The sequence below is a fragment of the Clupea harengus genome, chromosome 20 (assembly GCF_900700415.2).
Source record: "Clupea harengus chromosome 20, Ch_v2.0.2, whole genome shotgun sequence".
Lineage (NCBI taxonomy): Eukaryota > Metazoa > Chordata > Actinopteri > Clupeiformes > Clupeidae > Clupea > Clupea harengus.
The window spans coordinates 17835203-17862396 of record NC_045171.1 but is presented as its reverse complement, the minus strand read 5'-3'; the positions used below and the strand labels follow the sequence as shown (position 1 = coordinate 17862396).

The 27194-nt window shown below is 42.3% G+C and overlaps 4 protein-coding genes across 7 annotated transcripts; 2 read left to right on the top strand and 2 right to left on the bottom strand.

Moving 5' to 3' along the window:
* Positions 1 to 5369: 5369 nt before the first annotated feature.
* Positions 5370 to 7991, bottom strand: asb12b (ankyrin repeat and SOCS box-containing 12b). Its single transcript, XM_012834424.3, has 3 exons — positions 7747 to 7991; positions 6521 to 7375; positions 5370 to 5908 (listed from the first exon to the last, which is right to left on the bottom strand). The coding sequence occupies exons 2-3, from the start codon at positions 7302 to 7304 to the stop codon at positions 5775 to 5777; spliced, it is 918 nt and encodes a 305-aa protein (XP_012689878.1). The 5' UTR covers positions 7305 to 7375; positions 7747 to 7991; the 3' UTR covers positions 5370 to 5774.
* Positions 7992 to 8954: 963 nt separating this feature from the next.
* On the top strand, positions 8955 to 10443 carry LOC105906305 (uncharacterized protein C8orf48 homolog). Its single transcript, XM_012834427.3, has 4 exons — positions 8955 to 9142; positions 9238 to 9443; positions 9747 to 9899; positions 10025 to 10443. Exons 1-4 carry the CDS (start codon positions 9136 to 9138, stop codon positions 10148 to 10150), a joined length of 492 nt encoding a protein of 163 aa, XP_012689881.1. The 5' UTR covers positions 8955 to 9135; the 3' UTR covers positions 10151 to 10443.
* LOC105906304 (zinc finger C4H2 domain-containing protein-like) lies at positions 10434 to 14231 on the bottom strand. Of its 2 annotated transcripts, none has more exons than XM_031587179.1 (5): positions 14035 to 14231; positions 13093 to 13264; positions 12414 to 12601; positions 11755 to 11917; positions 10434 to 11277 (listed from the first exon to the last, which is right to left on the bottom strand). In XM_031587179.1, the coding sequence occupies exons 1-5, from the start codon at positions 14085 to 14087 to the stop codon at positions 11164 to 11166; spliced, it is 690 nt and encodes a 229-aa protein (XP_031443039.1). In that variant the 5' UTR covers positions 14088 to 14231; the 3' UTR covers positions 10434 to 11163. The 2 variants fall into 2 exon arrangements, with proteins under 2 accessions (XP_031443039.1, XP_031443040.1); XM_031587180.1 differs by having other exon boundaries at positions 12429 to 12601.
* Positions 14232 to 14383: 152 nt separating this feature from the next.
* Positions 14384 to 25785, top strand: msnb (moesin b). Of its 3 annotated transcripts, none has more exons than XM_042710794.1 (13): positions 14384 to 14716; positions 15527 to 15613; positions 15744 to 15839; positions 16182 to 16456; positions 16721 to 16804; positions 18924 to 19070; positions 19211 to 19307; positions 19467 to 19630; positions 21614 to 21744; positions 22079 to 22239; positions 22990 to 23082; positions 23798 to 24028; positions 24708 to 25785. In XM_042710794.1, exons 1-13 carry the CDS (start codon positions 14711 to 14713, stop codon positions 24870 to 24872), a joined length of 1737 nt encoding a protein of 578 aa, XP_042566728.1. In that variant the 5' UTR covers positions 14384 to 14710; the 3' UTR covers positions 24873 to 25785. The 3 variants fall into 3 exon arrangements, with proteins under 3 accessions (XP_042566728.1, XP_031443038.1, XP_031443037.1); XM_031587178.2 differs by having other exon boundaries at positions 14481 to 14716; positions 15530 to 15613; positions 23873 to 24028; XM_031587177.2 differs by having other exon boundaries at positions 14481 to 14716; positions 23873 to 24028.
* The last annotated feature ends 1409 nt before the right edge of the window (positions 25786 to 27194 follow it).

Genomic DNA, 27194 nt, shown 5'->3' with positions numbered 1-27194 from the left:
TTGAAACGAGAAAAACAAATTGGTTGAGACTGACAAAAACAAAGCGAAGGGCTTCCCCGTCGAGCGGGGGGGACAGTCATATGCATGTTTATTGTGTTGTTATCTTGCGCTGGTCAAGTTTTGTGAGGCCTTCGCTCCGAGTGATGTCATCAGCTTTTCAGTTTTTAGAACAATTGGCCTCTTCCTCGGCTTCCTGTGACACAGTCCCAACTGTGGCACTCACGGGAGAAGCTGGACAAAACAACCTCCGCACAGAGCTTCTCTTATTTTACTCCCCTGCAGTAATTGTTTCACCAGCAGTTGTTTAAAAAGGGGGGTTGTATTATTGCCGTTTCGAAAGATGAATACCAAAGCTAGACTGCATGGGTGACGCACACAATTTGAGGACATGTCCTTGAAACGAGCTTTTGTTGTGATCCAACAAACAGCAAACAGACTGCTGCAAAATAATCTGCTGCCCCTTCAGATATCAAGTTCTTGTTTGAAAGAGTGTGTCTTAACCTCGTTGACCTCATTAACCTCATTAACATCATACTCGGCACTGGCATAGTTAATGTAAGCATGTGTTACGTGTGTGTCGCCGTGACTGAAAAAGCCCTGCTCCTTATGTTTGTGTCCACCAGCAGCACACAATCGGCCCGTTCCCACTCCAAATCCGCACTGACAGAGACACGGATGACTCAGTGCATGGTTGAGGCCCAAACGTGACAAGGCATTTACCTCTGCAAACCTGAACTTCTACATCTTCATGACAGTCAGGTTTAGACCAGTGTCACCCCCACCTCCTCTCCCCCTCCAGCCTGTCCTTCCCTGTGCTGGAGCCTGGACAGACTGGATAAGAAGAGAACACAGGTAATGGCTGGAAGCAGAGTCGGGCTTTAGATAAAATTACACTGGCATTCCTTGCATTCTCCTCTCGCTGTGATGCGCATTCTTCTCATAGTCCCCCGGCTCTGTGCTGCTGCTGCTGCTGCTGCTGAGCCTCTTCACCGTCTTCATCTTGTAACTTGGTTTCAGTGGGGCTCTTTGTCTTTTTGTGTTAAGACAAACTAATTTCCCTGTCCTCCATTGCAGATATCTTTGTCTATCATGTTTGTTTTTACTAAGCCCTCATGATAAAAGCTTAAATGACCAATAGACAGGCATTTAAGGGGGGGGGGAGGGGGAGAGAGAGATGGGAGGAAGAGAGTGAAGCCTCTGAGAGTAGTGGGCACTCGTGCTGTATCAGAGGGAATCAGAAAACAGGAAGACCGCCTACAATAAACACACACAGCGGAAAGCAAGCAGTTATACTTCCGCTCGCCTGGCTGAATAGGAAACCAGATATTTTTAAGGAATTCCAATCTAGAGGGCCAAGCACCTCATCAGTCTTTGTGGTAAGAGAGAGAGAAAGAGAGAGAGAGGTGTGTGTGAGAAAGACAGGGTGAAGTTAAGAGGTGCCAGAACATTAAGAAAAAAACGATGACAGACTTATTTCGAGATCGTACATGACATATTCTCAGAGGCACTAGTAACGAGGCATGGTGATATCAGTTTGACTTCGCCCACCGCATCCATCAAGATAATACTTCCTCAGCAGTCCTGTGACAGCACCTCAGTGAGCTGTGGCCCTGTACTACGCTCCTGTTCACCTACAGCAAATACAGGAGGATAAAGGGGATGGGGGGGGGGGGGGGGGGGGGGTTCGGTTGTTTGAGACAAGCTTGCAGCATTGTGATTTAGGGATAAAGGCCTGAGCACTGCCTGCAGTGGCCTTGTTAATCAGTTATGGTGTGTGTGTGTGTGTGTGTGTGTGTGTGTGTGTGTGTGTGTGTGTGTGTGTGTGTGTGTGTGTGTGTGTGTGTGTGTGTGTGTGTGTGTGTGTGTGTGTGTGTGTGTGTGTGTGTGTGTGTGTGTGTGTGTGATGTTGATGTCTATCTGGAGAGTTAGCTCTGCTATCTCCTCTTCCTCCGTATCTGTGACTGTATCACAGGGCCTGGAGAAGCCCCAGGCAAGGTTTTTTAGGTCAGCTCAGACAGGACAGGCTGTGGATATGCCACTATGAAAACATTTCCTTTCTGTTGCCAAGACAATTGACTGTGATTGACAATTATTCTGTGTTGTCCTCTGAGGATTGAGAGGGCAACACACATTTATTTCAAATCAATTTTTTTTTAAAGGATTCCCAATACAAACGTGTTTTTTTCCTCCCTCATGACTCTCTGAGGTCAGCTGTATTTGCGTGTGAAATCATCATGTGCCACAGAGAGCTGTGGGCCCGGCTTCATACTGACTTGTGTAGGATAACTGGCTTCAAACGACCAGGGCAGTACCGCACGAGAGAGTGGAAGTGAGGGACAAGAAAAGGAGTGGGAAAAGGCACAGTGACAGAAAGAAAGAAAGAGAAAAAGAGAGAAAAAAAGAATGAAAACCTGAAAAGGTGACCGGAAGAGTGAGACAAAGACAACAAGAAAAGCCAGTGAGAAAGGAAGAGACACAAAACGAGACAATACAAAGGAGGGAAAGAGAAGGAGATGATGGAGGGCAGATGATGGTGAAGAGAGAAAAAGAGAGTAAGAGAGAAACAGATGGAGAGAAAGCAAAGGAGAAAAGTGAGATTGAAAAAAAGTGTAAGAGAGAGAGAGAGAGAGATAGAAGCTGGGTTTCCATCCAACCCATTCGCGTATTTTAAGCACATTTATGAACATTTCCATCCACTGTCTCACGCAAATTAAAAATGGACACTTTGCCAATCAAGGGAGGAGTTGTGAACAACTGTGAGTTCAACATTTTAGGTCGCCTGGGCAGCTTAAATGGAAACACATAATAAAATCTCAACAAATACTATTTGATGCAAATAAACCCGATTCCATCAAGCGTTGTTGTATTACACCCTATGCGAATCTGGAGTTTATCCACTTCCCTCTAGCAAATCGATTTATTGTTCACAATTAAAAGTTGGATGGAAAACCAGCTAGAGAGAGAGAGACTGAGAGAGAGAGAGAGAGAGAGAGAGAGAGAAAGAAGGAGTGAGAGAGAGACGGAGAGAGAGAGAAGGAGTGAGAGTGGCTTGAGAGGGTCGCGAGCAGCAAGCTCCTGCCCCTTAAATTGTTGTTTATTGTTGCAGTGGGCGTCTGCCTTTTGGTTATTATGCCTATCAATTTAACACCCCACCCCTATCCTGTGTCACAGCACTCGCAAGCTGTTTTGTGTGTGTGTGTGTGTCGCCCTACTCTCCGTCTGCCTGTAAACCCTCTCTCAGAGCCCTGGGGACAGTTGAGGCGGGTGAGTGCCTGAGAAACTGGGTGTATTTTTACTAGGCTGTACAAAAAATATCTACTGTTTAAACATTTAAAACGTGTTTTATACACTAAAAGCATGGCACACTGAGCTCAAGGCTCAAGCCTGCATCTCAGCCTATTTGTGCCGGAGCTGTGTGTGTGTGTGTGTGTGTGTGTGTTTGTTTGTGAGAGCTGAGGGAGGAGGTAACCTGGAATGATGGGTACCTGCCACACACACACACACACACACACACACACACACACACACACACACACACACACACACACACACACACACACACATCCATATGCGTGACACCACACAATACTGTAACAGAAGACAGTCCTCAGGGAGACGGTAACAAAAACTCTCAGATTTTGACTGTGAATACATGTGAAGTGAAGATGAAACGGAGTCTCCTCTCTCTCTCTCTCTATTTTTTTCTCTCTCTCATTCCCTCCTTCTCTCATTCTTGCACTCACTTTCTCCTTCTGTCTCTTCGTCTCCTCCCATCTCCTCTCTGCACTCACCTCCTCTCCTCTTCTCCTTTCCCTCATTTGCGTGTTCAACACGAGATCAGAAGTGTTCAGTATGTTCTGCGTTACCTCGCCATGGAATTCGAAGCTTAAGCAAATTAGCATCTAATCCACTTACTTTGCCATTTACTTGTCTTCTTTAAAAGCAGTTGCCATTTTAAATCAAATATGCTGAGCCAAGGCATTATGTAATTACTAAATTTTAGAGGCCCAGTTCTTTAAGGCTAACAGCTTTTCTTGTTGTCGTTCCTAAGAGGAGGACAAGCCACCAGTGGCAGAAATCAAAAACACTTTTTCAAGGGTGTCTTCAGAAGAGGAGCAGAAAATCTGGTGAGACTCAAAGAATCAAACGGGAGTTTTATGTAACTGACAATTATTTGAGCTTTCAGTTGTTCCATTTCATAAATTGCTCCTTTTTGCAAAGACACGCATCCCTAAGTCCCCTGGTCCAAGCCAGGAGGAAAGACAGGAGAGAGAGAGAGAGGGAAGAGAGAGAGAGAGAGAGAGAGAGAGAGAGAGAGAGAGAGGGAATGAGTGAAAAATTTATATTCCCACATCTGGACCCTTTTGCCTTTGAAAACCCTTCATGTAGCCTGAACACATCACTCCTACTCCCACCCAAAAAGGGAAACGAGAGACACAGAGACGGAGAGAAAGTGAGAGGAGGGAGAGAAGTGTCATTAGCGGAGTGTCACTCACACGTTCAAAGAGCGACCTACATAGCATCCGAGCTTCGGAGCTTTGAAATGCCGCCTGCCGTCTTCGCTGTTAGGTTAGACCCATCAGCATTCACCTTTGACCCTGGCAGACATGCTCAATTAGGCAATCAGTGAGCGGTGGGCAACATCATGATTTTTCACCTATGATGTTATCAGTGTTATTTGGGTGATCCCCGATTGTTTGTATTGGGGAGTGGCGTGTGTGTGTGTGTTTGAGGGGGGGGGGGGGTTGGGACATCGAGTGCAGAGACTGTAGCAAAGATCCTACAGTTGCATGGTGGTCATGTGACAAATACTGGAGTAATCCTCAAAGCCCTCTGCTGGTCATGGACCACTGAAGTGTTAAGTCCTTTCTCGACAAGGTGCTCTCTCTCTCACTCACTCTCTCTCTCTCTCTCTCTCTCTCTCTCTCTCTCTTTCTCTCTCTCTCTCTCACACTCACTCACTCAAACACACACAAACAAAGAGAGACTGAGGGAGAAGAGAGAAAGAGGCCCATAACCTTCCTCCTTTCGTATTGTCAATGAAAACATTTGAAAATCTATTTTGTTGCTAAAAGACTCATCCAAGTCAACGGTCACTCTTCTTTTCTCCTCATTTCCTGCCATATTCTGAATGTTTCTGCATGCAGGGCAGTAATGTGAATGCAGGGTGGCTCTGTGTTATGGTTTGATGAGCTCACAGCAGGTGTAGTCTCACTGCAACTCTTCACTTAGTGCACAGCGCCACCCAGTGGTGGTAGTGAAATACTCTTATAAATATAAATACATCTTATAAATAAAAAATACTCTTTTCCACTAGAGGGCAGTGGACTCAATTCAGCCTCAGCTAGAATTCAAAGTGAGACAAGTACTGCACAACATGTTTGCTGTTTACTTGTATAAAAACATAGTTGCAGGTTGCGCCAAAGTAAATTATATGCTTTTGTCACATTGTTTAAATAAAAACAAAAAACACTCATAGATAAAAATCAAAACATGTTCATAAATATGCTTTCTCTTGAAACTCTCACAAATCTGATGTAGGCATGATCCATGGTCACAAGTTCTGTGTGAGTGTCAGGTTTCTTCTTTCTCCGTTTAAGGCTTCTGTGTGATTCAATCCCCCCCCCAAAAAAATCTGTTCATCAACCCTTCCGTATCCCTCACAGAAAAAAAAAGAAATCACAATTTACACGTTAAACATACTGTACTTCCGTAGAGCGACCCTGTAATCCTCCATTCATCTTTGTTGCCTTTTGAGGCGCGCTTAGATCATCTCAGGTGTCATGCTTCAGATAGTTCCTCAGAATTGGGGGGATATCCATCTGATCAATGGCGCTCTTTTTATTGGCTTTTGGGAGGTAGTATCGAACGGCAAGGCGAGTCTGAGACATCAGGGTTTTGGGACAAACTGTAAGATAAAACACAAAATATTAGAGGAACAATTCAAGGTGTGGCCTATAACTATCTACGAGAGATGTTGATGCAACATATGTGATGTATCAGGATTACCTTATAAGATCACTACAATATTTGAACGAGGTAACTTTACACTGGCAATGCATGCACTAATACTAATTAATCTCACTGAGACAAAGGTAACTTTGGCACTTTGCAACTTGTAATTTTGGTACAGGAAACAAGAAGCTAATGTCAACAAGTATCTCTATCTCTATCTAAAACATATCCATAACTTGACAAGGACACCATTTGCCAGTGAAACTTTTTCTTTAGGTTTTTGTTATTTCTGGTTCCTTTTACGTTTGGATTTGCAGATCAGGTACTTCTATCAATTAGTCTTTGCATTAGTTGTCAGGCCCAGATTTATGTAACTTATGTCCCGTGGAAAACGGCATCACAGTAATTTAATAAATCACTGTGTAGTTTATACCAGTATTAATATACCAATACCTTCTGTATGGGCGACCAGTATCTGACCACAGTGGTTACTCGGTTTTTAAGGCCCTACTACACTGAGTGCCTTTGGAATATAAAGTTACCCATGAATCACTGCTCTCCTCACCTCTGGCGTTGAGCAGGATCCCCACGGCCTCGTTCTGCTTGGTGGTCTTGTCGATGATGAGTGTGGGCAGGTAGACGTCGGCCCCGAACTCGATGAGGAGCTGCACGTACTCGGTCCCGCAGCCGTAGCGCAGGCACATCTCCAGCACCGTCTTGGGCTGCTTGATGCGCACCAGCATCTTCGCCTCCGTGCAGTTGAAGTCCGGGTTGGCCCCGTGCAGCAGCAGCAGCCTGAAGCAGTTCAGGTGTCCGTACACGGCCGAGATGTAGAGAGGCCCACGGCACGCCGTGGCATTGGATGCCCAGTCGGGCACTTTGGGCCGGACGTCCACCTCCGCCCCGTGGTGGAGAAGCTCCCGCAGGATATCCACGTCCCCCTCCCGAGCAGCAGTCAGGACCGGAGAGCAGTTGTTGTACTGGCTGCCGTTGGGGTCTGCGCCGGCTTTGAGCAGCGCCGTAACACAGTCCAGGTGCTTCCCGCTGACGGCGGTGAAGAGGGGGGTCTGGGCCTTCACATCAAGGCTGTCTACCTCGGCGCCGTGGGAGAGCAGGACCTCCAGGCAGCGCAGGTGGCCCAGCGCGGCTGCGGTCCGGAGCGGGGTGCCGGGTATACCCCAGCCGCAGCGGCTGTTGATGCAGCGGCGGAAGCGCTCCTCAGACAGCAGCTCGGCCAGTACGCGGTCATCGTCCCCGGTGACGGCCTGCGTGAGCAACTGGCTTTCGTCTTCCTCGTCCTCTTTGGGCTGGAGCAGCGAGAATATCTTGGAAATGTCCATCAAACTCATGGCGGCGGGTCTCTCAAGAAGCACAGGTTTTTGACACCAGATAGGAAAGAAACTCAAAAATCCATTTGGACCTGAAAAGCACATTGAGATCCCACTGTGAACTATTTTACATGCATTGTACCAACTGCCAATACCAATTGACAACTATAACAAAATGCAAAACAAAAAAGGCCCAAACTAACACTTACATAATCACAAACAATCTCTAATGCAGTTAAAATGTCAATTACAATAAATAAACCACTATATGAAAATATATGACAAAATATACACTATAATTCACAAATCGAACTGGTATCATGTTCAAACGACCTTCAGGTTTAAGGTTTTTGGTGGTGATATGTGCCAGACAGAAACCACAGCAGTAAGCAACACCAAGCAGACTCCCAAATGGCCCGTCGGAGTCACACAAACAAAACACTTTGAAGTAAAATCCACTTACTTTGCTTTTAGTCTGTCCCTTCAGACCACCATCAGATGCTCGCAGCTACATTAACTAATCCATCTTCTGGTCGGCTCCAAATCCATTGTGGCTCAATTACAAAAAAAGCAATAGACTTATTTTTTTCCTATGAAGGTTTCCACTGGGATAAATGGTCAGAGGCTGAAGCGACGTGTGCCAGACTGACACAGTATAGGCACTGACGGCCTCATCTCAAGGGCTAATTTTAGGCCGCAAATGGATCTGCCTAAACTTCCATTCTTGGAGAGCTGCAGCAGTGGGTTATAATTAGAAGGGGTGATAGACCAGGCTGCTGAACAGGGGGGTGGGGTGACGGTAGTGGGGACAATTGACCTGGTAGGTCAGTGTAAATATGAAATTTGTCATTCTGCGGGGACAACCAGTGTTGCTCCTCTGAGTCTAATTATCGTGAGTGCCACAGAGTGTGCCCCCCAAAAAAAGGAAAAGGGAACTGTCTTTGAAGCGTGACATAAAAGTTTCCCTCACAACAAAGCCGTGTCTGAGCCTGTCACATTTAATGAGACACATCTGCATCTCCCGCTCCCTGACATTTTTACACAAGCCATCTCAGCCAAGGCAGGGAGAACATAATTGAGGAGCCACGCGGCAGAAGGCACTTTATGTGATATTCTGTCATGGTTACAACTTCACAGGCATGTCGTCTAATGTGCTGCTGTGTCTCTGTGTCTGTGTGACACCCGAGCAGCCATCCTCCGGGGGCGTGCAGCTGTCCTGGAGCCAAGAGCCCTGGTTGACAATAATCAGCTGCTGTGGCCTTATCATTCTTCTAGGTGTGAGAGAAACCACCAGCAGCCCTGGCTTTCCCAGGGTTGGGGTTAGTTATTTATATCTGTACAAAAATTCCCTGAATGCCATTATTTTACTATGTTACTGAAGGCTTTCCCAGGATTAGTTTGGACTAAGTAGCCCCTTTAGCAAAACCTGTAGTTATTTGAAGAGATTTTTGTGTTTTTAATGATTTAATGATCTTAAAACGATTTTGTGTTAACAGTGATTAACTAACAATTACATTATACAATTAAATAATTTAATATCAACATAACAACATCTAGTAGGCTACTGAAAAAGAAGCCACTTTCGTGACAAGTTGTGGCAAAGTTACAACGCCATGATACTCCATTACGGTAGATGGCAGTAAGTTGGAAATGAAACGACAATCTGCGTTACCAGGACAATAAATGCAGACTACTTACACAAATAACCCGATTCCTATCCGTAGTCCAAGCTAAATCAGTGTTCTATGTGTGTTCTTGAAAATCACTGTTAAATGTAACTATGAGGGAGTGTACGTAGCGACTAATAAGTGAAATGTTGATGTAATTGGCCTGTCTTAATAATCGAGTCATCATGGAGAGTAAGTAACTTAAATCCATGTTCTTTCAGAACATACTAACGTTACTGTGCACAACTAATTCATGTTAATTCTCTTTTTTGCACCATTCGGTACAGGCTCTGGCACTCAGCAACTCGACGAAGACATTGCCATGAGGAAATATTGTAAGAAAACGATTATAAAAATGAAACTCAAAAAAAGAGACTCGGGACACAGACAAAATACCAGCAGACAGAAACCCGAGTTCGAAGATCCTGCTTTAATACCACAACAACTAGTCAACTTACTCAAAATGAAGGCTTTCAGAGAAAAGTTGAAGACGGTAAAGACTGTAATGAATGGGTCATTAGCTAGCTAAACACACAAACGCTCTCTCACACAAACATACACGCATGCATTTATCCAATTACCTAATTGTATGCTGTGTTCAGTGCATCCCACATACGCTCTCGCAGTCACTCCTCCACATGCACTCTCACAAAGACAAATCATTTCATGCGATTAAACATAATTGCATTCTCAGGTTCAATGTACCGTGCATGCTTTAAAACTTACTTCAAGTATGTGAAAAAGACTACATATCTCTCTCTAACTCACCCTCTCTCTCTCACACACACACACACAGGCTGCAGAGATGGAGTTCCATGATCCTCAGCACTGCAGGTCATGCCAGGTCAAACAGGCTGAGCTGGCTCGTGATGACTTCATCAGGAGGAAGACGACCCGGCTCCTGTCTCCTCTTCTGGAGGACAAAATCCAATCTCACTTTCTTAATAGAGTAGGCCTCTGCTTTACATATATATGATATAGCCCTCTGTTTGAATGGTAGTTCACAATCCTTCATATATTCTTTTCCCCGAGGTTGACTCAGAAAGAATTGTGTTCTCTTGCTATGCGTTGCAGAACTCCATATGTCTGATAGGAGAAGTATTGAGAGACCTGCCTAGGCCGACAGATGACCCTGGCCTTGTGTGGGAGGCCCTGAAGGCCAGAGAAGTGGAACTTACCCAGCGTAAATGCACAAGCTGATCCTGCATTTCCCCATGTTCAGTGGAATTCAGCCCGTGGCTTTGATATCGACATGGGACTTGAGGGTCAAGACATTGTGTGACCTTATTTTTATACATGATCATGTTGCTACATTAGACACGTTACAGTATTGAATGTTGAATGTTGAATTGTATATGCTCCAACCTTGTTAATATATGTTTTGAAAGAGGACACATATCTGCTTCTGTATATATACAAGCAACAGCAAAATAGCTTAATATCAGGGTAAATTTACCAAGTTGTGTCAAATGAGATGCCAGTGCAACATCAATAAACCAACCTTTATTTTTTAAATACTGCCCACATCAAGTCTCGAGTTTTGACTCTTTAACCAAGCATAACAACCAACTTTTCACAGGAAATACTTCCATCAAATGCTACTGGAACCACGCTTCCCTTGGCCCGTGTAAACATGTATTAATAGCTACCTATGACAAAGCACAGTCACCCTTTTCAATTGAGAAAATATCACAGACATACAGTACATTACTTTTGGCATGCATATAAAACTTAAGATACAAAAACACAGTCTTACAGCTTAAATACTCCAGTCAAGAATTCTTCTAATTTAGCTTCTCCTTTGTTAGCACATGATAGACATTTGTCTAAAGTCTGATGAAGACGGAATTATATGGTTAAAATGCTGCATTTAAGATCATGGGGCAAAAATGTTCTTTTCCTGTTATAATACAAGCTACATGCTAAACACAGCTGTTTAGCATTTAAGCGCCCATATCACATAGTTCATTATTGCCTTTTTGCAGTCATGATGTGGAAATTGAAGCAAAGTATCAAGTATTAAAACACTTAAGTACACTTAAACAACAAAAATTAGTCAACTGACATATGGTGTTGACTACAAACAAAACTGACAAAACTAAACAATAACACATGAACCCAGGAGGATTCAGACACAAGGTTTTGGTTAACTCTGATGTCTACGTTTGGAAGCTTGGTGTCAAAGGGAGGAGTGGCGGACCTCTGGGGGTCGCTTACTCATCTGGCTTCCTCTTGGGTTTCTTGGGATTGCGGGAACGGCTCTTGGCTTTGCAGAGCGGACAGATGGGGGCGTTACGGTGAATCTGCTGGTGACAGGACAGACAGGCCTGTGGGAAACAGAAAAAGCATGCGTTATTAGAGGTATAACATTAAAAAAAAACATACATTATTATTATAGTTATGAATAATAATATAAAAACATTGTTGCATCAAACATATTTATAAATACAACACCTTCACATAAGCTGTTCAGTTCAGTTATATACGTATATATATATATATATATATATATATATATATAAGTATATTTAATGAATCAATTCTCAAAAAAAAAAAAAAATGCTACTTGAACAAATGAAAATTGATACAACCTATTGTAACCAGAACTATAACAACACAAACTAAATAATTATGCAAACTGCCAACTGTTTGACAGACAGTGAAATTAACCTCAGCCTGAATGCAGGCCTCCCACTAGTGGTGTCGTACCAGGAAAAGGCCAAACACCTGCAAGAGAGCTGACACAGGCAAGACCTTCAGAGGATGAGAGGGGGGAAAAGTGGAGTGTTTGTGAGTTTGCCAACCTTCATTGGGGGCGGCTGCTGTCTGAAGGTTGCTGGTTGCCGGGCATCTTGTTTCCGGGAGACCTGCAGTTGCTGGGCAGCAGCGGCAGCTGCCGCCAAGGATTCCGGAATGATCGGCTCTTGAGGTTCTTTCATCCACTCTGCCTTCTGCTTCTCAAAGTAACTGCAACACAACAGGCAAAATACACGGTTTGCACTTTTAGGAAATGTCTGCATTTTTCTAATAAAAATGTTTGTTGGTATATTTGCATGCACAGTAAAATACATTATCATTTAAACCCCTTTGATGGGATACATTTTAAACTGGAGAACATGAAATATCTGCAATTCTTCTGAAAACCATGTTGTATGTGCAAGGTGCAACCACTACTTCGTTAAGAGAGTTTTTAATGCCTGAAAATGCATTTTGGCTTCAGTTACGATACACATACAAGACTGGTTTAGACAGATTTTATAGTATTCTAACTGGTTATGAAGTTCTACAGTGTTTCTATGTCTCCTTTACCAATTAGGTAACAAAGACAATGTGAATTAAGAGTATTTATAGATGGACGATTATACGTTAATTTCATTAAACAGGCTAGTTTGTCCTCATTTACAATAAGAAATGTGTGTGTTTGTGTGTGTGTGTGTGTGTGTTTATGTGTGTGTGTACACGCCTCTGGGTGACTAACTCGAGTGACAGCTTCTCCTCCTCGTCGCTGAGGTTGGGCAGGCGGTGCAGACCCAGAGACATGCGTAGGGCGTCCACGTGGTCCTTCAGGGGCTTGTACTCCTCATGCAGACGCCTCGTGTTCTCCAGCAGCTTGTTCAGGTCGTTTTCTGACTGCTTGATCGTGCTCTCCATCTGAAGACACAAACAGTTAGTGAGAAGTGTCAATTTAACCATTATCAGGGTTGAAATGAGGACCACAGACATTCAAAATAACCTCATCTGTTACTGGAAACACTTTATTTACAAAAATACTTAACTTAGGATGGAACAAATGATCATTCAAAATATAATCACAGTTAAACGCAGAATTGCATCAAATTTAACAAGCATCAAAGGTCTTCTTGATGCATAACATTATTATTACTATTATTATTGTCATTATCATTGTTATTCTCATTAGTATTATTAGTTCACCACTTTAATTCTGTTGATTGTGTACAGTGCGCAGTAATGTATTGAAAAATGATCCAAACTGCATTATAAACTACTCTATGTTCATTTGCTTTTGTATCTCATGTATCTCGAGTGGTCTCTGTAACGTCACAAGAATTTGTATTTCTTTGAATGAAGGACCCTGAGGCCTGACCCAGATAACCTGACCTATCCCCGAGGGTCATAATTACCACATTAATGTCTGCATGGATCAGCCTCAGCTCCTCAACGTGGGCCATCTTCTCCTGCAGCAGAAGGTCCATCTCCTGCTTGTACTCCCTCAAATGCTTCTCCTCCGACTCCAGAGATTCAAACTCGCCCTTCAAACGAGACCTGATCTTCTGCATCTGAACGGTCTTGTTCCTGTAACAGAGAACAAGGTGCATTAAGGTACATGACAGAACGACTGAGGATCTTCATCATAGACAAGGCTTTAATCAAACACATGTTTAGAGATTTATTTTCTCTAAATAGCTATAACGAATAGCTTCTTAAAAGCTTTTTTAAACTCATTGTTTAAATTAAGAAAGTAATCATGAAATATTTTCCTATTTTCAATTGTAAACCATTGTTTAAAGTACGAGAGCAATAATAAAGTGAACTGACAAAGCTTTCTTCGAGATGCTTTGTACCACACTGTACCATTTGAAACATAAGACGTAAAACGTAAGACAACCCATCAACGTTTTTATCTGCAAACATGCTATTAAGTAATACATTTACTTGCACCTCAAATGCCCACAAACGACTCAAAAGAGGCAGGTGTGCAGAGTGGTGTCATTGTTAATAGCAACAGTCTATTCTCATCGTTACAACCAGTTCTCGCTTCCCCTATTGTTCATCGCCTGAAAACCCTCGCTAACAACAGCTGGTTTGTTATTGTTAGCTTGCCAGCTAACTAGCCTACTATAGGCACTCCTAACATCGCATTCATCTAGCAATAGCAAAGAAAAATTGTTGGAAAAAAATGGAGGGTCTTCACGATAATAAATGCAATAAAAATGGAGATTATTCAGTCGTTATTTGTTAGTACCAGACCGTAAAAAAGAGGCGCTAGCCAGACTGAATCCAGAGGTTAACGTTACCTGTTGAAATGCAGACATTCATTTTGGAACGAGAACAGGGATATTTACCTTACTTCCAGTATGTTTTCTAATTTGCACATGATTTCTTGTTCGTCTGTCATAGTTTCACCCGAGAATACAAATCCGTTCAGCCACAACACAACTTAAAACAAGATGTTTTGAATGATATCTGACTAGCTACTAAGACGTCGTGACATCAAGTAGCCGACTGTACACCACTGCGCATGCGCATTAGGTCCCATGGCCGCTTTGATTTATTTACAGAAACCCTTGCTGGTAAACAATTAGGCCTATTGCATTAAAGACATTGGTTTCTGATACAGTTATTCCTACATGTCCTCTTTATCGTTGTCGTGAGATTTAAAATGAGATGCACTCTGTGATTCTGAAGTTATAAAACTATAAATCTCTTACAGTGACACATTCAACTCACTAACACTATAGGTTTTTTTTAACATTGTAGCTAAACTGTTGTAGGCTACTGTTCATATACCCAACCAGTGGAGAAACAGTCGAATGCTATTACTGGGGCCTAATCTTAGATTCCACAGCTGCCATTGGATTAGTGGGATAAAAGTCCCTTCAACAATACAATGGGCAGGTTTAATTAAGAGTAATCCCTGTAAATATTGCAAGCACTTTCATATGACTTGGTGGAGAGAGGACTACTGCAACAGGACCTGGTAGACTTTTGTGAAATAAAGGACAATAACAAATCAACAAAATGTCTGTGAGTAACTGTTTACCGTTTTAAGACATGTTTAGTGGCAGTATTTTAAACACTTTACAAATGGTGCATGTTTAATAGGGTAAAATCTTAATTGTGTAGTTATTTGTGGGTGATGTGGACCCTACCATTTCATGCCAGCGTACTAAATTGAGTTACATTAACAGTCACAAGGGATTATTATATAGTTTCATCAGAATGATTATGTTTTATGAGGCGTAATAAATGCTGAATGTTGAATGTTGAATGTTATCTTTAGTAGTTCAAGGACACAGTGGTAACATCAAATAAGGATCATAAGGATGTTTTCCATGAATTATGTACAAATCGATTTGACTGTTCATCTGATATATGATGCTCACTGGAAGATGGAAGATATATTCCTTTGAAGCCAGGACTGGACTACAGATTTATGAGAAGCCTTTATCAGTGCAGCTCTGTTAGTGATTCATGTTTAAAGCTGAGACCAGACTGCTGTGTGTTTCTGGAAACTGGAAAAATTAGACTTTTCTACTCCAACATTTTTAGTTTGGCGTTCAAAAAACTGCTTTGACCTTGCAGTTAGTGATTTGTTTTGCTTGAGGTTCTCTCTGGATTGAAAAAGGGCCTTGACTTTTCCAGACAGCTTACGGATGGAACATTTGGCTTAGTGACCATGAGCATATTCGGTATTTCTGCGCCAAGTTTAAAAAAGAGCAGATGGCAAGACGACACACAGTGACAGACATCAAAGAAAATGGCTGCCACTTCTCAGTAGTAATTCAGCATAGCTGGTACACACCCTGGGCCCACGATGTTGTTGTTTTTTTTAAGCAGCTAAATGTACGAGTCACCACAATGGATGCAGAGCTGGAGTTTGCCATCCAGCCTAGCACTACAGGCAAACAACTCTTTGACCAAGTATGTATTGTTCTCAGAATGACATATTCTATATCTGTATGACATAATCTCGTATATCTGGATATGCCATGTCAAAAAGGCCATGTTAGTGAGATGTTCCCATGTGCATGTATTTTCTTCCACTATGAAGATCGTCAAGACAATTGGGTTGAGAGAGATCTGGTTCTTTGGGCTCCAGTATCAAGACAGCAAAGGATTCTCGACCTGGCTTAAGCTCAACAAGCGGGTTAGTACTCATGTGCAACTGTGTGTTTGAACCTCTGATAATCATTATGTTGTATAATAACATTCCAGCAGTCATATTCTCAGCTAGGACCTCTTAGGTTAGCACAGATCCAAAGTATTGGTCAGTGTGCTTTGGTGTCATCCTAAAATATAATAATTAAGAAATTATTTTTCAGCTGACTTCGACACTTCTCCCCCACATCATCAGACTTTGTATTTTCCCCTGCTGTCTTGGACATGTGCTTTTTCAACCAACTATGAAAAACAGATAGAATTTCGGTTTCTGAATTTCTTCCAGCTCCCTTGATCAGACCTGACGTTTCCCCCTGTGTTTTTGAGACAGGTGACAGCCCAGGATGTCAGGAAGGAGAACCCACTTCTGATCAAGTTCCGGGCCAAGTTCTATCCCGAGGACGTGGCAGATGAGCTGATCCAGGAGGCTACTCAGCGGCAGTTCTTCCTACAGGTGAAAGAGGGGATCCTCAACGACGACATCTACTGTCCCCCCGAGACTGCCGTGCTGCTGGCCTCCTACGCAGTGCAGACTAAATATGCAGACTACAATAAAGATTACCATGTTTCTGGCTACTTGGGCAGGGACAAGCTGCTTCCTCAGAGGTATGCAAACTTACAGGCATAATAAATAAACCTATACTGAGAACTGCACAGTTGTAGTGATTATAATATGTGTCATAATTGGATTGGACAGTATTATGAAAAATATAACAGGATGAGAAAGTAAAAGTTGGACAACAGTCTTTCTTCTAAGGTTGCTTGTCTAAATGGTGTTCTCGTACCATAACAACTCAGTCTCTTTGATGACCTGTAGCCCATTGTAACAGATACTATGTTGCATCTACCTTAGCGTGTGTCTTTCAACAGAGTGCTGGAGCAGCATAAACTGACCAAGGAACAGTGGGAGGAACGCATTATGGTCTGGCACAAACAGCATAAGGGCTTGTTGAGGTGAGGCACTGTATCCTTCTTTTGGTGTCTAAAACAGCCCACTGCACATGCAGTGTTCCCATCATTTAAATATCTATTGAAAACAATTAGGAAGGTGTGAATGCTATGAGGCAGTCTATGTATGTATCTGCAAAGATAAGATATTTTATTTCAGTATGTAGAGGAGTTTTACAAATAAAAGATAGATAAATAATAAATAAATAAAATAATAAATAAATAAATAGCTCATACTGAGATACACTGTAATACTCTCCAGCTGAATATAAAAGCAGCAGAGATGTTTTTGGTGACTGGCATGTCATAAGTACATCTGTGAGAAATTCTTAACTTGTTTTTAACTCAGTTTCTCACTGCCAAGAGGTCAGTGACATTCAGTATCAGGATGCCCACTTGCTGCATAACAATTAGCTTGCAGCTCAGTGGCCATATTGACATTCAGCAATGATGACAGCCTGTACTTTTCCACTGCCTTTCGCCTAAACTGGGATGCCTCTGACTCCTAGACAGACACTGACACATTGCTGGTCTCCCAAGGGAAAAGACCATAATCATTACTAGACTGTTGCCTTTCACATATTTTCTCTTACTATCTCTCTGTTTTACGTACTGTGGACATAAGGCATGGTGCTTGTGAGAGTTGGGAGTAAAATTGGTCTTCTGAAGACCACATGCTTCGTAAAACACCAAACAAGTAAAAATTATACCAGGAAACTTGATAAGTGTTTTTTCAGTTCACTGCCAGGGGTTGGGGAAGTGTTTGCAATGCCATCCTGGGCAAAGTAGTAAAATTACAACACGGATGCACCCGAGACTTGTCTTGAATTCTTCCCTATCTTTTAAGACACGATATATTTAAAGCTATGCAGTCTCACTTAACAGCCCCACATATGTACAGTGTAGGCTGTGTGTGTGTGTGTGTGTGTGTGTGTGTGTGTGTGTGTGTGTGTGTGTGTGTGTGTGTGTGTGTGTGTGTGTGTGTGTGTGTGTGTGAACCAAATATAACAATTGCATATTTGGCTATATACGGCTGCTGTATTTTTTTTGGTTTGGACAGAACCTTGAAGGGGAGGCATAGTTCTGACTGGTTTGCTTTATCTTGATGAGCAGGTCTTGTATATTTTAACTTGAAGGAGCAGCTGTTGACTTCCCTACTACTGTAAGTGAGGGAGTCACCGTGTTAAGAAAGAGAGTATCAGTCTGGGTGTTCTTTTTGAGCACTTGCAGGACGCAGGTGGGAAAAAAAGTGTTTGGGCTGAAGTGATTGAAACAAAACTCAGAGTTATTCTTTGTGCCAAAAACAGGAGCATTTTTTAGGTCAATATAAGTTGCATCTATCATATTATTGCAACAATATTGCTGCTAAAGAGAATGCTGTAACCAGAAAAAAACTAAATTAAATGTCTGGCCTCGTCATGCGCATGAACAGGTGAAGTGTCTCCTCCCTACATTCTTAAGGAACACATGTTTTGTATTTTTTTTCCTTTTCTATAGGCAGGCCTTACTTTCTCCAGGTATGACAGGGGACATACACATCTGCTTATGTCATTAACTGTGACCTGTATGTCCTTATGTCACACCTGAATTGATATCAAAACTTAACATTTCTTTTGAGCCAGTCGTGTTCTAACCAGTCACCTTTGTTACAATCCAGATGTGTAGATATAACTTAGTTTCTGCGTAAGCAGAAAAGAAGACTAGGTTTTGTCTAAGATCTAGCCTTGGGTGGACAGGCAGGAGGACACAGTGTTGCTGCTAAATGTCAGAATCCTGGAGGCACGGAGCCCAAAAGAGAGCATGCTGACCTCCCCAATGGCCCCCTCTGGGGATGTCTGACTGGGCCTTCTCATGGCCTATGTTCCAGCAAGAGACAGAATTATTGCACAGTGCGAGGAAGATACAATAGTTGTTACTAGAGAACACGTTGTACCAGACTCCTTCCACTGTTAACAAATGTAGACACACTGAAACACGTAGCACAGAAATGAGACTACAACTAAAATAGCATGCACATAGAATCAAACGCTTCATGTAAAAATTGAAGATCAGAGAACTTATCAGTGATTTAAAAACCACTATGAATGCTAGTTCACAGTTTCTGTACTCACATGCAATGCACAAGGGAGGACGCTATGGTGGAATACCTGAAGATTGCCCAGGACCTAGAGATGTATGGGGTGAATTACTTCAGCATCAAAAACAAGAAGGGGTCCGAGCTTTGGTTGGGTGTCGATGCCTTGGGACTCAACATTTACGAGCGTTCAGACAAGTAAGCGCCCATTGATCCTGAGACAAGATTGTTCCTTGCCTTGCCTTGCATCCTCTAACTAAGGGGTGAATTACCCTAATAGTGTCTGAGGTCAATTGATTTGGGATCTATTTATATCTTCTGCTCTTCCTGTCCCTCAGGCTGACCCCCAAAATTGGATTCCCATGGAGTGAGATAAGGAACATTTCCTTCAACGACAAGAAGTTTGTCATAAAGCCAATTGACAAGAAATCTCCAGTATGCATACACTACCATAAAAAAAATCACTTTACGGCTGCTGTATTTTACCATTATGGCAGAGTAAAGTAAATTTACTTTGTTACATAAATTTATTGCATATGAACATCTGATCTCCAGCCTAATGCTCGGTTACAGTGTTTTTGGTTTGTTTGACAGGATTTTGTGTTCTATGCTCCTCGTCTGCGCATCAACAAGCGCATCCTGGCACTGTGCATGGGCAACCATGACCTCTACATGCGCCGGCGTAAGCCTGACACCATTGAGGTGCAGCAGATGAAGGCCCAAGCGAGGGAGGAGAAGACCAAAAGACAGCAGGAGAGGTGAGGACAATATGGAAGCATGATTCACTGGAGGCCCAGTAAATTGCATATAGATCTTGTAACTTGCTGGGTCTTACCACAGTAAATGCTGGTGGAAACTCTCATCGTAATAGCTATGCAGTGACAACATAACAGTAATTGTTATAAACAATACTGGAGGCCTAGTATCCCAGTATTAATTATATCCTTTAATAATAATATTAATAATTCATTTTATTTGTAACGCACTCTTCATTCAGAAGATTCTCAGAGTGCCACAACTTTACCAACCCCATGAAAAATTGAGTTTGAAGACACCAGATTGGGTTTTCTTTCGTTTATTTTTATTTTCCTAAAAACAGTTCCAACTTGAGTTTTTGGCCTCAACTGTTGCCAAGCAACAAATACTGTCACTCTTCAGCCAAGTTGAGTCAGAAAGGCTATTTGTGCACGTTAAGTTATACTGTCACCTGCCCTTACATTACAAGTTATTTCTTTACATTTCCTCTACTCAATTTGATCCCTTTCCTCACTAGAAAACAGTCAAATGTAACCTTATAAAATCGCTGCCTGCCTGTCTGCTCTCTCGCATTGAATGAATGGAATGTTGGCGTTCCATCAACGGCTAAACGATTGAATGATTACTAGCGGAAAATAGTCCGAGTGGGGTTTTCTCGTGGAATGCCTCTTGTCCAATCAGAAATGAATACATCATTCAATCAGATCCTAGTTTAACTGTGATTTAGAATTGTGAATCATTTTTAAATTGATGACAGCTGTCGGTGTTCAAAGGTCAAGATGTGGGATATTATTTCTCCGTTAAATTAATGACTTTTGGTCTTTCCATTGACTATGAATACATTGTGGTAGAATTTCTATAAGACACAGCACCTGACAAGTTTAGACATCCTGAATAGTAAAGATAAGGCATACATAGTTTCTCAAACAATCAATCATTCAATGCAAAAATGGTCATATAGGCTAATTTATATAATTCTATCAGTGTCATGAACTGCAATTCAGCACCATAACACATGCCATAATTATTTATGTTATTGCATCCATTATATAGAGCAAGACAAAATAAGACAGAATATGTGAGTTATAGTGGTGAGACCTCTGAAGAAAGACAACATATGAGATGGGTGTGGGTATGAAGAGAGATCTCATAACAATCTCAAAGCTCAGCTTGCAGGCAGAGATGGAGATAGATATCTCCCAGTAATATATTGGTTTATAAATCAGCCAGACTGCCAAAGCATCCTTAGTTAATCGTCAGTATCAGTAAGAGAATCTAGAGAGTCATCAATAGAGCGTTATCTAATAACCATGTCAGATATATTTGCTGGCCGGTGCAGGTCGTCAGCTATGAATGATAATTACATGTCTAATAAAGTTTACAGGACAATAACAAAATCATAGCAGACCATAGATAAAGATCATTGCAATTCATAAGAACAGGTCAGGTCAGGTCATAGATGACACTATAAATGAGGCGAGGTTGTGTGGAAGTCTTCCTTCCCATTGCCACGAAAAGCTCAACTACGTAATGAGAAGTGTAATTCAATGATTACAACCTTTGTGGAGAGAGGAAAAATTGGCTTTGCTAAATGACATGATTCGGTGAGGGGTCCATTGTCTGACGTCTTTTCATGAACGTGAGTAGGATTCACTGGAGTAGGCATCATCATGTTTATGCTCCTTATACTCATCAGGTATGTGTTGTCTCACCAGTTCCGTTTCAAATAAAAATCCTAACAAGTCCGGATAGGTCCGATCCAGAAACACTAGTATGAGGTGATGGGGTTGGTCTTATGTGTGGTAAGTGTACGGTCCAATGTAGGAAGGCCTTGGCAGCCATTGTGGATTTGTAAGACATATAAATGTCATAGCATGTAAACTGATGATGTGTGCATGAGTTTAGTCACCTAACATTTACATATACTGTAACGGATGTAGAATAACTTACTGTAAACTTATGTCAGTGTTTGATCTCTTTACCAGAGCCCTTTTGGAGAATGAGAAGAAGAAGAGACAGAATGCAGAGAAGGAGACAGAAAAGATCGCTCGGGAGACCATGGAGCTGATGGAGAGGCTGAGACAGATTGAAGAACAAACAAAAAAAGCCCAAGATGGTCAGGAAGTAACACAGCAAACCTCTTTCTTGATGTCTCGTGTCTGTAGTTACTTGCATTTATCTCTCATTCTAATGAGCTGTTTTATATTCCTAATGTGATGTTGTTGTTTATATTCAAACATAGCGTGCTATACTGTATGTAGAACATGTGAACGATGCTGGATGTGTGTGTGTATGTGTGTGTGTGTGCGTGTGTGTGTGTGTGTGTGTGTGTGTGTGTGGTGTGTGATGTGTGTGTGTGTGTTTGTGTGTGTGTGTGTCAGTGTGTGTGTGTGTGTGTGTGTGTGTGTGTGTGTGTGTGTGTGTGTGTTGATGTGTGTGCGCTTCTGCAGAGCTTGAGGAGCAGACCAAGCGAGCCCTGGAGCTGGAGAAGGAGCGTTCATTTGCCCAGGAGGAAGCTGAGCGTTTGGACAAGGACCGGCGCGTGGCGGAGGATGCCAAGACTGCGCTGCTGCAGCAGTCGGAGAGCCAGCTGAAGAACCAGGAGAACCTGGTACTGTACCTGCGTGCTCTAGCTCCACTCGTCTCCTAGTGGTTCCCAATGTCCCCGTTATGCTGTCATGGCGGAACTCCGTCACTCTCTACTCTCGTTCTATGCATCCGTTCTTCATGCTGAGGACATCTTGACATTGCTGAGGAAGTTGCAAAATGACTCATATATACAAAATGATGGCAGAGACGTGGGAGGTGACCTTCTGGGGGTTTACTCTGGCTTACTAGCATGGCATATACAGAGGAGCTGTGGTAGGATGACAAACCACAGGATGTGAGAGAAGCTATGTCACCAATTAGCATTTCCGTTGCCAGAAATCAACATGCCTACCATGGGACTTGGTGTGCTGGTGAATTTGTAAATGTATTTGCAATTGGAGATATTTTTAATGACTTTCACATGGCAAAAAATTACAAAATGGCCGAAGGCAGAATTCCTGTTGACCTAAAACACTCTATCACACTTCAAAGTACAGACACATATAGTCCTTGTAAAAATACAGCCACGGCCTAAGTTGACTGTTGTGTCACATTTGCTGTGTGTTATATAACATAGTCAGCTGCACATGACTGCAAGTCAAATGAGTGGGACCAGTGAAGCTCAAACCCTCAGTTCTTAAACATCATCATCCCCTTAACTCAGTGTTACTTGAGGGCACTGGGAGTTTGGGCTTCCCCCATGGAAAGCACACTACTGTAAGTCAGACCACCAGAGCAATTATAATGTCCCACTCTCCCTTGAACCCTCTAGGCCACAGAGCTTGCTGCACTCACTTCAAAGATGTCCCTCCTAGAGGATGCGAGGAAGAAGAAGGAGGAAGAGGCCAGAAAGTGGCAGAAAAGGGTGAGGGTGCTCCTGTTTCCCCAAGGGACTAAAAACACATGAAAGGAATATGTCCGTTTTAAAACTAGATATTAGAGAGAGAAAAATATGTTTTCTTATTGCTCTTTGATACTTTTTCGTGTTCATATGATAGATAGTGCTCTCTCTACATCATACATTATGTAGCTACAGTGACTCTATGTAACCAAAGAAAAAAGGCCAGCTTAAATTAGAAAAGAAGCTTTGATACACTCAGATCCGTGCTAGAATCTTTCTTGCGCTACTTTGCTCCGTGGGCTCATCACTCGTCTGTATTTGTCTCATAATGACCTCTGCATTAGCTGACTTATTCTTGGGGAATGTTTTATGTCAAACAATTCTAGTACTTTTCTGATCTTGCTGGTGTTTCGTTTTGTTGTTGGATCCAAGTAGCTTTATTTTGCTAAAGATAAATAGATGTTAAACTGTACGACTGAGTTGTAGGGGTCTTATTCACCTTACTGGAGTGAAACTTGATAAGGTCATGGAACAAAACAAAAAGACATTGGCCCGTCCACAGTTTCAGACATACTGTTCCAAACCAAACAAACAGACACATGAAAGAGAACACTGTTAGTAGAACAACTTCAAAGGCCCACTGAAAAATACATCACTGGTGTAACTTTGACCATGACTGGGCTTGGAGGCAGGCGGCAGCACAGTTCATCGGACTATCTGTGTCTGAGTATGTCGGCAGTCTTATCTGTCTGACAGTGACCTGGACAGGATGAAAGAGAAGTTGAAGAGTAAGCTAATGGGCGTCCACATCCAGGAGCTGCAGCAGGCGGAGAACGACCATGACGAGAATGACGAGAGCAGCGCCGAGGCCAGCGCTGAGCTCACCGCCACCGGGACGTGCCGTGACCGCAGCGAGGAGGAGCGCATGACCGAGGCCAAGAAGAACGAGCGCCTGCAGAAACGCCTGCTGGTGAGAACACTCCCCCGGATGTGTGTGCGTGTGTCTGCATGAACTCGCTAGATTATCGAACCAAGCAATCATATGGTGGTGAAAGATCTGATATGGTGACCATGATGAGGAAAGGTTGAACACTTCTGTTAAACAGAGATCTGTTGGCCTTGGGGACAACTTTAGGTGTGTTTTCCTGAGACTCAACTGGCAAGATTAGAAAGGTGCTTACAACATCAAGGTCATTAGCAGACTAAGTTCACTTTAATTAATATTGAACCCATCCAAAGGGGAATTCTAAGCGCACACATTAGAAAACCTTTTTGGGAGGCAGAGTTGACCTTCCTGGTTTTCCAGCGGACCAGCCTTCCTGTTTCCTAAAGTCTGTGAAAGAATTTGGCTTTATGAACAAAACAAAAGCATTTCCTTCAAGGACAGCGAAACTTCTGCCCTGTTTTGTTGGCCTTGAATGATAAATTGTTACTATTACCTCTCAAATGTCAGACCACTATGCTGACACAACATCATACAACAGCTGTGAGAATTATAAACTGGAGCCTCTGAATGCTGTGGCTATAAACATGTAAATATTTCCAACAGGATAATCAACAACACTGGGTCAATCAATGGACATACTTGTGTTAGCGTAACAGCATAACTCTCCCTAAGCCTTGTTTATTTCCCTAATGTTTTTACACAGGCGCTAAGCATCGAGCTGGCTGAAGCTCGTGACGAGAGCATGAAAACCCCTAATGATCTGATCCATGATGAGAACGTAAAGGCCGGGAGAGACAAATACAAGACCCTGCGTCAGATTCGACAAGGCAATACAAAGCAGCGGATTGATGAGTTTGAGTCTATGTAATGGCTCTTTAAAAGCTGATTACATTATGCCTATGGTCAAGCATGATGTAATAATACATCTGTTAAGAACGAAAACTATGCTATTTAAGACTACAAACCATGTGTTGCTGTTATTGTGAGTTTTTTGGGTAATCAGAGCGATTGTGGTGTTGGTTATGTGAATGTTTTGCAAGTGTATATCACATTTTGAAAAAGTTGCCATCACGAAGATGTTTTCACCTGTTGATTATTTTAATTATTTTAGAACTAGTAATTTGTGGTGTAAGAAGATATTCCACATGTGCACCATGTATTTATATAGATGTTGTAATATTACATAACGAGGGGTTTCTCTAAATCGGCATAAAACTCCACGGAAATGTCCATCCCCTTATTCTGCCACTTTGACATAAAACAGGGGCAATAAAAACACCTTTGTTGTAGTATTAAATTATTTAAAGGAAAAGTATGGAATTTGGTTTCGGTTTCACAAAAGGTTGTGAAATTTGAGCTCAACAGCCAATCAAATACACCCTCAACCCAGAAAGTGTATGTGATTAGAATGTCAGACTATGCCTTTAATCAATGATTTGAATAACTTTTAACACTAAATGTTTATGAATATGGTCTTACTTAAGTTACTTAATCAGTCGTTGCGTTTTGTTTTATTGGAGACTATCTGATTGATGACAGATTGATTGATTGATGAATACCTTTATGATGTGTGAGGGGAATACGTTGTCCTGTCACAGCATGCTTGGACCCCATCGGACAATCAATGAAATTCCATGTCATATTAAATATGTTGATAACAGTGTTTCTGTCATATTCTGAAACAGCTCCACATGAAATATCTATGGTATGGGCTGCCCGAACTAACTACAGATTAACCGATAAACCAACACGGTGTTCCCAAAAGGAAACCTTTGACCTAGTTTTTGGTTGTTGTGTCACTGTGCTGCTTCTGAATAAAAGCCAATAAACACAGTGTGCTACACTTCCAGTAGAAGTCACTGATATATGAATCTCATACATACACGATGGCAGCTGTGTTGTCTGCATTGCTGTAAACATTTGAGCAAAAGTTGATTTAACATCAACGCAGTTTTGGTATGCCAAGGGAGGGGGCTCCGTATCTGCTTGCTTCTTTGTCATCCGGAGGTTGGGGAGGTTGGGGAGTCTGAGACGATCGGTGGGTGTGGAGATGGCCAATACAAGCCCGGAAGGTTCTGGGACAGTTAGGACAAGGGATGGTAGTCACACCAGGGAGAGGGGTGTTGGCGCGCTCTTTCTTGGCTCGCCTCCGCTCTTCTGCTGCCACAGTCCTGGCCGCTTCATAGACTGCTGCTCCTGTGTGAAGACAGGATTGCCACAGGGTACGGTCCTGAGTCCAAGGTATATTATTTTGGCAACCGCTGAATAGAGTTCCCACCAGCCTCAGTAAGCTGACTAGGAAGGGAGGGAGCAGGCAATTTTTAGGTCAACAAAAACGACCGAATGGCCTGGGAAAGAGTTTGGGGGGCAGTACAGGGGGACACTGGAAGGCAGTTGGAGATAGTCAGATCATGTATAATGTCTAAAGGGCACACACACATGCAGAAATCCCACACCAGCTCTGCAGTATTCCAATTGACAGCAACTCTGTAGTGAACTTAGAAGTGAAGTAAGAGACAAACTAACTCTCTCCACCTGGTATGTGCACACACAAACACATACGTATATGTGTGTGTACATACTGTATATGTATGTGTGTATGTATGTACTTATACATGCATACATTTATAGATTCTTACATATAGATAGATAACTTGGTAGAATAAGGGTGCGTTTTGTGAAAAAAATCAGAGAGGGGATGTTTTTGAAATGTCTTCATTCATTGAAATAAAAAACTAACCACAGAGGGCTATACAGTAAATTGTGAAGCCTGTTAGGCTATTTATTGTAGCTGTTAAAGCATGTGACAACTACCATGAAGGCCTTCTGTGCAATGCAAGGGATAGCTTACTCATTGTTTATGTCACTACTACGAGATTGTTTTCTGCGCCAGAGATGGTTGATTTATCAAAAGAGTGCTTTCTTTTCACCCTCCCCAAATTGTTAACCAGGTAACTGGCCAGCAATTTGAACAAATCAAGACAGCAAATTGAACAGATCTGATTACAGCAGATGTCAGACATTCCAACCATTAACTTTACACTTAGTGCAGCAAAACAGGAATCTGCCCCATTCTTCAAATTGAAGTGTTAAAACACATCTTTCACAGTTTGATGGCCTTGTCATTTGTTAATGCTAACTTGTTGTTCACATCGTTTAAGTCATCCTGGGAGTTCTCCTCAGCTGCTGT